Consider the following 10,738-nt stretch of genomic DNA (forward strand, 5'->3'; position numbering starts at 1 on the left):
TTAGTCTTGTTAAAATTGTTACTGCATTTTAATACATTCATTGTAACATATTTTGAGCTTAATTAACCCATCTCTGGCCTTTTAACTTTCAACCACATTGAATTTGCTCCCACAACTGCTTGCACATCTCAGTAAAGATGTGAGAATAAAAGCACAGAGAATAAAAACACAGCCATTAAATGTGCTCGCTTTGCTATGAAAACACCAGCTTCCCCACCATGTTTGGCTGTAACTACCAGTGTTTTCTCAACAATATAATATCTATGTCCACTAACCACTGTAAAGTGGCTTGTTGAGAGAATGTCAGGAGTGGTGCCTGGTGGTGTCTTTTCCTCTGGCTGTCTGGCCATTAACAGCAATAGAAACCAGCTGTGTGAAGCGATCACTCTTGTCACTCAGTTGCGAGGTCCTACCATTTGCTTTAGCTTTTAAAAACACTCCTTTCAGTACAGTTCGAAATTCTGCCCTGTCTTTAGTTTCATCTGCTTTCGATTACAGTTATTATCACAAGCTGCTCCTCCTGGCTCTCGCTGCAACTGTGTCCATTATGTGCACGAGAGTGTGTCTGTGCGTGTGTGTATCTGTCTTTCGATCGTTTCCTGGGGGCAATGTGCCTTTCACCTCCAGATTGTAACCCTGTTGTTTTTGGAAGCATGTTTTGTAATTTATCATTAGGTGTGTGTGTGTGTGTGTGTGTGTGTGTGTGCTGTGTGATTTATCAGTGCTTGACCACAGTCAGTCTTTCATGGACTATCCTGAGATTCCCCCCCAACGTCCTGAGCCATGCTTCTGGACACGGATCCAGTGTCCCTCGCCAACACCAGTAGAAGCCAACAAAAGCAGAGCAGGAGGAATTAGGTTACACTTACAACAAGAGTCTCCCGCTATAAATTCATCCCAACAACAAACATGCTTGTATAAGGCTTTGAGGAAATGCTCTTAACACAGAATGTGACACTGCAGCTTTGGGGCGTTACACTTTAAGATGATAGAGTTTTAAAGTTTTTAGTTTTGGTCTCTATGTGCCCATGTGGGTCTGCTTTATTCATGTTAATCTGTTGTGTGACAGACTGTGTGTTATTGCCAAGGACAAAGCTGATGGCTTCTAGTCAGTAGATCCATTTAGCAGACAGATAGGTCATTAAGATTGCCGTGACCTAGTCAGCAGGAATCGATCATGTTGCCTCTCTTTACATTCCAAGTCTTCTGTGTCTTTTTTTTGTGTCTTGTGCCTTCTTCTACTGTTACTCTTTCTTCATCCACCTAACATGTTCATTGTTTCTTTATTTCCCTCTCCACACCTCTCCTCCTCCTCTCTCTTCTTTAACCCCAGTCCTCAAATCTCTCTTTAAACCCTGTGGCTTTTGTTGTTTGCACCCCCTCCAATCACATTCATATATGTTCGCCTGACCTCTATTATACCCCGGCCCCCTGTTACAGTGTAATAAAAAAGAATGCAATAAATAACACGGAGATGACACTCATTGTCTGCCGCTGTAATGTGAGGAATGTCCAAGTAATTTGGAATGGCCAGATTAGCATTAATCCTTCTGTCGCACACATTTGTATGCACACACAGTGCTAATCACTTGTTTGTCTGTGTGTGTGTGTGTGTGTGTGTGTGTGTGTGTGTGTGTGTGTGTGTGTGTGTGTGTGTGTGTGTGTGTGTGCGTGCACATTTGACAGGTCAGTAATACATTCCCATGTCAATGTGCAAAGATGGAGAGGCGAGGTTCCATTAAGTCTCTGCTGGTGGCCCATAAATCAAAGTGATTTTTGTGTGTGTGTGTGTGTGTGTGTGTGTGTGTGTGTGTGTGTGTGTGTGTGTGTGTGTGTGTGTGTGTGTGTGTGTGTGTGTGTGTGTGTGTGTGTGTGTGTGTGTGTGTGTGTGTGTTGGTCACTCTCAGTTGTAGATCCAGTTCAGCCTCTTAGTGCTGAAATGATTAATTGACAGTGTTTTAATGATAATTTAATCATTTTGAGTAATTTATCAAATAAAAGTACGACAACCATTAGTAGGTTTATGCTCCTTCAAAAGGATTTATATATTTTATCATTATAAACTGCCTCCGTTTACTATTGTGAATTCAAAATAACTAATTAGAAGAGTGTGATTATGGAACATTTGTTTCACTTTTCCTTTATTTTGTGACATTTCAATGACAAACTGTTAGTTTTCATCTTGCAAGTATGTTGTTCTTCATCACTCTCATCCTCTCTGTCTCTTGCTCAGGTTCATCAGTACTACAGCTCCTTGCCTGAGGACAAGGTGCCCTATGTGAATAGCCCGGGAGAGAAATACCGCATCAAACAGCTGCTCCATCAGCTCCCGCCCCATGACAATGAGGTAAGAGTCCAAACTGACCCCTCCCCCACCACCTCCATCCATCCAGTGTAGCTGCCTATTTTAGTTTTTTTAGTATAAATAAATTATTACCAGAGTTAATCTTATGTTATACCTTATGATATTATGTTTGTCATAAACAAGTGGTGACGTCATTAAGGAAATTGGCGCCCTTCAGCCCCACACTAGCCTGATAGTCAGAAGCCATGATGCCATTTTGTTTCACTTCACCATTCAGTGTAACATCCCGGTAGTGTTAGCCAATTTCCATTTGAGAGGGGGCTTATTCCAACTGCCTTTTTGTCAGTTTTCCAATAAAACCAAAACGTTTTCCAATTTAAGAAATTTAAGTTGTTTCTGAAAGTAGACTTTCAACAACTGTCTGTGTGTCGATCTCATCCACACTTGCTGCTTTTTTGTGGCCATTTTCCTACTTCATGAATGTAGCTAGGTAGCTATATAGCAAGATGATGACGCAACATCCCTAAACTCTGTCTACTCAACAGATCAAACTTTACAAATGTGTGTGTGTGTGTGTGTGTGTGTAGGTCCGCTACTGCAACAGTCTGGACGATGAGGAGAAGCGAGAACTGAAGCTCTTCAGTAACCAACGGAAACGGGAGAACCTGGGCCGCGGCAATGTCCGGCCATTCCCTGTGACGATGACTGGCGCGATCTGCGAACAGGTAGCTGACGGAAATACCAAAAAAACGTTGTTTTTTTATCGTTTTCCAGGCAGTCAAGAGATATGACAAGATCAAAGATGATCGGAGAGTGGCACGTCGTTTCACTTCCAAATGCCATTTCCCGCGTTGCGTCCCGTCACAACAGTGAATTAAGTGGGACAAGATCAAAGGTCTTGGAATGAAAGCAATGAATTGTGTGACAGACATAGTGAACAGCCTGCTGGCATTTCAGCTCTTTTTTTATGATATATGAGAGGTGCTTTATTTTGACATGTAAAGGGCAGAGACACAATACATGTCTGCTTTTGTAACAACATTGTGACCATGTCAGTCTCACCTCAAAGTGTTCTGAAGAAGATGTTGAGGTGGTGTACATCGCAGTATTTGTCTTAAGACATAGCCTTACATAATACCTCAGAGAACTAAGTTACAGTCAAAACTGCTTTCCTGAAAATATTTCAAAGTAGTACCCAGTGTCCCATCAAATATTTACTGTATCGTCTACATGCATTCTTATAGCGGCCCTCTGGGACCACAGAGTGCGACGGAGAGTGTTCTTTTAACAACAAACTAGCGAACATCAGCATCCGCTAGCCATTTGTTACTGTGTGTACAACAAGCAAAGTACTCTCTGTTGTGTTGGTGCCCCAGGTGTATAGCTGCTTTACAGCTTGTGCTTCTCATTCGCTCAGAGAACACACACACACACACACACACACACACACACACACACGAGGGAGCAGATTGTTGGGAGAGTGCGTATTGATTGAATTCCCCACCCCCTTTTTGGCCTCCTTGCAGCAGTCGGCTTTGTGCCAGTTAGATAACCTGATTGTAACTCTCTGTCTCCATCTTCCCACCCCTCTAAATCTACTTTACCTACCCGACCTTTCCCCCTGTCTCCTTAGCACTCCCTCACGTTACAGCTTCTTTACCGTTACACTTCAATGCAGATCTCACTCTCCTTTTTATCCTTCCATATATCACTGTTTTTACCTCTCCCCGTTGCCCCCCACCGTCCTCCAGAAGCCATTCAGCGTTCTCTCTGTGTCTCTACTGCAATCAACAATCTCACCTTCTCTCTACCTACTTACACTGCTTGTCTCCATAACTGGTAGCCCATTGGTATGATCCTTCACTGCTGTATGTCCCGTGGCATCAACTTATTTTAACAGGAATTACTTCACATTAAGGAAGTAATGATACCATACAGTGTTTCAAGATGGCGCCTCATCCATTCAGTCCAATGAAGATTCCTCACAGGGTGCCATGCATACCAAAAAGACTTTTAGTGCTCATGTGATTGTGAAGAAAATTATTTACTGATATCGCTCTTCGAGACTTAGATAAATCACGTTGTGTTCATGACACTCAGAAATATTAATTATTAATTAATTTTGTATTGACTATAAAGGGAAAAAGTTGTTCTGGACCATTGTCACATGACCACCATATATTAAATAGTTAATGGGTCACTGTTCACAACATAATGGTAATAACAGTAGTGATAAACCTTTATCGAGAATCTACAAGTCTTTAAGAAAATATTGGTTGGCATTTTGTCTTTGTTGAACATTAGCTTCATAAAGGGCAGACGGGAAAGATAGGGTGGGGTCATTTACCATGCCTGAAAGGTCCACCACGTGACTACTGGGTGCCAAGGTGTACAGAATTGGTACTGGGAGAGGGAAAGTGGGGTGTAAATAGTGATAGAACCTACATGGGTTCAACCATTTTCTCAAAAACTCTCTTCTTCTTTTTCCACCTCTTTATAGTGTGGAGGCCAAATAAATGGCGGCGACATTGCTGTATTTGCGTCACGGGCAGGTCACGGCGTGTGTTGGCATCCGGCCTGTTTCGTGTGCAGCATGTGTAACGAGCTCTTGGTGGACCTCATCTACTTCTACCAGGACGGGAAAATCTACTGCGGCCGGCACCACGCCGAGAGGCTGAAGCCACGCTGCACCGCCTGTGATGAGGTAGACGCCCGTCACATCACACACACACAAATGCACCATAGCTAACATACTGTGCCTGAAATGCAACACAGTGTCCGTAGTGCCATTTATTATGAATTTACATGCACAGATTTTGCACAGATTTTGCACATATGCATTCCTAGAAGCGAACAAAACTGCTGTCATATGACGGTCACGGTCTTCACAACACACACTGTCACAGTGTCACACATGCAGGGGTTTTCCAGTTTAATGGGGTTAGCCATCCATATCCTGATCTTCCAACCATTAGCACTGACTTACTCTCTCTGCAAATGGGTACAAGGACACTGCTAGTACTTAAAAAGCACCCCGGTGTTTTAAAAGCAGCATAATTAAAAGTAAATGCACAATCTAGATTTCACCATGTCCCGGCACACATTAGCCTCCCACACAAGTCAGTGACAAAGAGGATGATCTAAGAGACTAAGCTGCAGAGGAGAAAGTGGTGCGTATGTAGGGGGATAGAGGGCGAGCCGAGCCATTGTCCTGTCATTCAGCACGCAGTAATAACCCAACTGAGGTTTTACCTTCCGGAGGACCTGTGATAAATGATACTCTTTCTTATCTCTCCTTTCTTAGATCATCCTAGCAGATGAGTGCACTGAGGCAGAGGGGCGTCACTGGCACATGAAGCACTTCTGCTGTTTCGAGTGCGAGACTGTGCTGGGGGGCCAGCGCTACATCATGAAGGAGGGACGGCCCTACTGCTGCTCTTGCTTTGAGTCCCTCTACGCAGAGTACTGCGACTCCTGCGGGGAACATATTGGTATGCTGCACCACCACCCAGCATCTATCACTGTTAATACAAACTGCATTAATCACCAGCAGGTCATGCAAAGAAAACCTTACAGAAAAAAAATATGGTAATGCTCAAAGCATGAATACATGGAGGAAAGTTTAGTTTGTTCAAGGAAGGTGAAAGAGTGACCTAATTTTTTGGTAGCAAGTAATGGAGGAAAAAAAGATGTGGCCTGGTTTTTTGCAGTTTATCACTGAATGATGTCATCCATGGTCATGCATTTGAGCCAAGGGCACATAGGAGTAGTCCACAGAGACCTTAGTTTACAGAGCACAGAAATATATACAGTATATATTATGCACGTGAACCCAACCTGGGGCAAAGGCATGACTGTATCAAGTGACTTTTCAAGCCCAGGATCTGTTTTTAACACATACGCATGCATCAAGTGTCAGTTAAATACAAATTTAAACATCTCAAAACCTGTTGTGTTTGTAACTAAGAGAAAACTGGGGTATTTTTCTGTGGGAAACCTTCTTGGCCCCATGCCACCTCCTGTTCAAACTCTCTCTCTTGTGTGTGTGTGTGTGTGTGTGTGTGTGTGTGTGTGTGTGTGTGTGTGTGTGTGTGTGTGTGTGTGTGTGTGTGTGTGTGTGTGTGTGTGTGTGTGTGTGTGTGTGTGTGTGTGTGTGTGTGTGTGTGTGTGTGTGTGTGTGTGTCCCAACAGGACGCCCAGGTGTGATTTTGGCACATACCTCTCAACAAATTTGCTCTGTAATTACTCGTCAGACAGGATACAGAAAAAATATTTGGCAAAAAACACAACTGATTATAAATTGAAACCATCAGAAAACATGCTTGAACCAGATGGCAGCCATTAGCAAATAGCTGGTTTCTTTCTCCCTGCAACAACTGCAAGCACACTCAAAATGCAATGTGTTTATACAATGCTGGGCAAGCTCCATAATGAGTTTCCCCCCAAGAGCAGTTAGGTTACAGCCCCCAGCTCTATTTTCTCACTCAACAACCAACTATGTAATATGCTACTATTTTCACATAAAACAGCATTTTTAATTAAGGATTCAGATTTTCAGTTTAAAGCTCTTTGATAGACATAGTGCTTTGTATTTTAATTCTGCCTTTGTACACAGTCTGTCCTTTTACTTCAACCCTGTGGATTCATGTGTTGCTTATCTTTCCTGCAGGCATTGACCAAGGCCAGATGACATACGATGGGCAGCACTGGCACGCCACAGAGGGCTGCTTTTGCTGCGCCCGCTGCAAACGCTCTCTGCTGGGTCGGCCTTTCCTCCCAAAGCAGGGCCAAATCTTCTGCTCACGCTCCTGCAGTCTGGGGGAGGAGCCCAATGGCTCAGACTCCTCTGATTCGGCCTTCCAAAGTGCTCGCTCCACCAGAGAGTCCAGACGCAGCTCCAAGACAGGAAAGAGTGGAGGAGGGGGGGGAGTGCAGACTGAGAGGTTTTCAGGGGAGGTGGACCCGCTGTCTTTACAAATGGATCTTCTGAGTCTCTCCAGCCAGACGCCCAGTTTGACTCGCGAGCCACCTGCCTGGCAGAGCCAAGAGCAACCGAGTGATGGCTATAATTATGAAACCCAGTCAGACCCAACTGTCAACCCCACCCCTCTTCAGCTCCTCAGCCAGTGCAATGTCAGGACTACCTATAATCCCACCTGCTCTGGACAGAGCAATCAACAGCAGGATCACAGGATCAAGGAGAACGGAGGTTTGAAGAGACCACCCATATCAGCCATGAAGGGCCACTCGTTCAATGAGACATGGTTTCAACAGCCAGCTCCAGAAGAGTACTATCCACCCAAACTGAGAACCCAAAAGAGCTTTACAGAGGTGTCCAATTGTTCTCAGCACCACAACGGCTTCTCCTCTGACAAGCGCTCAATCAGTTTGCACGGCTTTCAGAGGGACAGGGACAGAGATGCGGGGCCTCCAGCAGCTACCCAGGTGGCAAGAAGCAGAAATCCCATCAATGCACTTAACTTCACTGAGCAATTGACCCCTCTAGAGCAGACCCCAAGAGGATCCATGGAATCCCTGGCCCTGTCCAATGCTACAGGTAGGGATGGTAGACCTCAGCTTGGCCTTATTGTTGGTTTAACAAGGGTAGTTGTGCGTTTTTACTGCAGTAGTACTGGTATTGTTGATAGTATACATAGAAAACCTGTGCTTACTGTGCATCATGTAATCTAAAAAACTGAATGTGATGACAATGAATGAAGGCAAAGTTTACACTGAATTTAACTCTGTTTCCCTACAGGAAACTCAGCAGATGGAGGAGGAAAGCGTCAGGAGCACCTTTCTCGTTTTTCCATGCCGGACCTGAGCAAAGACTCTGGAATGAACGTGTCAGAGAAGAGTAACATGGGCACCCTCAACTCCTCAATGCAGTTTCGTAGCTCCGAGTCCATTCACAGCCTCACCGCCAATCAGCCCTACATGGAAATGGATCCTCCCAGGTCCTCTCAGTACCAAATGCAGTACTGCAACCCCTCTGGCATGGGTGTTGGTATGGGTATGACTCATTTACCGCCTGGCTTTACCTTCCAGGAGGAGGACAGGGTAAGTTTGGTGAGCAGCGCCAACGCTGCTCGCTTGCCACCCATTAGTGAGCGTAGGGTGGGTGGTGTCAGTGGTGGTGGTGGTGGTGGTGGTGGAGGAGGAGGAGGAGGAGGAGGAGGAGGAGGAGGAGGAGGAGGAGGAGGAGGAAGGGGAGCAAGTATTCGGATAGATGCACCAGAGGAGACTCCCCAGAGGCGCCGGCACCACCACCACCGGTCCCGGAGATCTCGCCGGTCTCGTTCAGAAAACGCTCTCCACTTGGTGGCAGAGCGAAGGGCAAGACCTCAAGAAAGACCACAACTGCGTGTCCGTGAGGATTATGACCGTTTCCCACCACCAAGAAGTGCCAGGGACCAGTTTGGAATAGGAGGAGGAGGGGGAAGATACCAGCCCCAACTCTTCAGACAGTGCCCCAGAACCACTTCAGACCTGACTCTTCAGAATCCCGGGGCTAGCCGACGCACTGGCTTGAACCAATACTCCTGGGATGATTATGAGGACGATGACTGGTGCTCCACCTGCTCATCATCCTCCGAATCAGAGGATGAAGGTTACTTTCTCGGTGAGCCGATCCCCAGACCTATCCAGCTGCGCTACCTCAGCAACCAGGAGCTTGTCCATAAGTACAACAACACAGGGATGGGAGGACCCAACCGCAGTGGGCAGTTACACACCCGCAAACGCAGAAAAAGCAAGAACTGCATTATTTCCTAACATACTGAAGCTTGGCACAGTAAATGACTCTTTGTCCAGCTTGTGTATTCTAACATCCTCCACCTGGAACAAAAAATAAATAAAACTCACAGTCCATTTATTCAGTATAGTTAAGTGTTGAATATCATGTAATTGAAAGTCAGTGGTAAATTACAGTTGGTAAACAGTGAAAAAGCAACAGTGTTTGCATGTTTGTTCATTTTAATGTTTTGGAAAATCTCCTGAGTACTAAGGCTAACAGTTACATGCGCAGTTTTCAAGTCACAATGTTTCTCAAAAGCTGATGTGCAATTTTTTTTTTCATAACTTCATTTCCATGCAGCAAACAAGTGTGCAAGGTAGTCTAGCAGTTTAGCTTTTACATGCAATGTGATTTAGATATAGGATATACTGTACTATTGTATTCAGTTCATAGTATGTACATAGATAAATGAATTAATAATTTCACTTAAGTTAAGGAAGTCTGTGTAAATATGGTTGTAAATGAGGCCTCACATATTTTTATATTTTGTATGGATAGAATCATTTATGTATTAAATATCTATAATGTAGAGATAGAAAATGGCAAAAACAACTTATGCATGTTTTATTTGGCTGACCTGGTCCTGAATTTGGAATAAAGGAGTATTTCAGTGAGTATTTTGACTGACAGCTGGTGTTTCTCTCCAGAGAATGGCAACATGTGTGCACAAGTGTTGTATAACAGTGACTTTTTGACTACCAGTCACCTTCTCCATCTGTTTAAAGCATAAATGAATGACAATGCGGTGTAGAGGTTGATTAGACAGTTACCCTCCACTGGATTGACAGCAATGGGTGCCGTTGCATTCAAACACAGGGCTCCATTGTCCTGGAGAAGCCACAGAAGTTCTGCTTTATTGCATCAGCCTAAGTTGGAAACTGCTGACAAAGGTCTAGGGATTTAGTTATTGAAATCTGGTGATGCTTTGTTCAAGTTTTTTTTTTTAATAATGCTAGCAGCGTAGCAGTGTCGGTCTGTGGGTTCACCAATTTGGTCCTGACTGAAAAAAATCGATTTAACGGATTGCCTTGAAGTTTGGCACAGACATTCATGTTCCCCTATGGATGCATTATCAAAACGTTGGTGATCCCTTGCCTTCACAATCATGTCAAAATGTATCCAGTACGTTGGTTTACGACCAAATACATAAATTAATGACAATCTTATCAGCCTCAGCTGTACTTCTAGAGCAAAGTGGCAAATGTTGGTATGCTAACCAAGCTGAAATCAGATGTTGAACAGTGAACATACCTGCTAATCGTAAGCATTTTAGCATTGTCTGTGTGAGCATGCCATGTTGACATTAACATCTCACTCAAAGCACCACTGTTCCCAAATACAGCCTCAGATAGCCGCTAGTGTGGCTGTCGCCTTTTAATCTTATCTAATATATTATCTAATTTAAATATTGGCATGCACAGACAGTATAACAGGTTGTATCTGTAAGTGTTAAGCAGTTTCATACTGTAAATTGGATTGACTCTGACGTCCATGTGGTCTGGGGATTACTGCTGCTAGCCCCCATAATCTACACACACACACACACACACACACACACACACACATATTTGGAACAAGGTGTGTGAACGCCAATCTCTTGATTTGCAGCGTTGAAGCACTAATGCTGGTGACATGAT

General features: G+C 44.2%; 1 protein-coding gene across 1 annotated transcript in view; it reads left to right on the forward strand.

The window, feature by feature from the left end:
- prickle2b (prickle homolog 2b) overlaps positions 1 to 9,718 on the forward strand; it is an 81,707-nt gene extending 71,989 nt beyond the window's left edge. Inside the window, exons 4-10 of the mRNA XM_051414474.1 lie at positions 2,234 to 2,347; positions 2,893 to 3,030; positions 4,806 to 5,009; positions 5,610 to 5,796; positions 6,975 to 7,862; positions 8,064 to 8,438; positions 8,496 to 9,718. Of these exons, the coding sequence (XP_051270434.1) occupies positions 2,234 to 2,347; positions 2,893 to 3,030; positions 4,806 to 5,009; positions 5,610 to 5,796; positions 6,975 to 7,862; positions 8,064 to 8,438; positions 8,496 to 9,079 (2,490 nt within the window). The 3' untranslated portion in view covers positions 9,080 to 9,718. The remainder of the gene's footprint in view (positions 1 to 2,233; positions 2,348 to 2,892; positions 3,031 to 4,805; positions 5,010 to 5,609; positions 5,797 to 6,974; positions 7,863 to 8,063; positions 8,439 to 8,495) is intronic.
- The last annotated feature ends 1,020 nt before the right edge of the window (positions 9,719 to 10,738 follow it).

The sequence above is a fragment of the Dicentrarchus labrax genome, unplaced genomic scaffold (assembly GCF_905237075.1).
Source record: "Dicentrarchus labrax unplaced genomic scaffold, dlabrax2021, whole genome shotgun sequence".
NCBI lineage: Eukaryota > Metazoa > Chordata > Actinopteri > Moronidae > Dicentrarchus > Dicentrarchus labrax.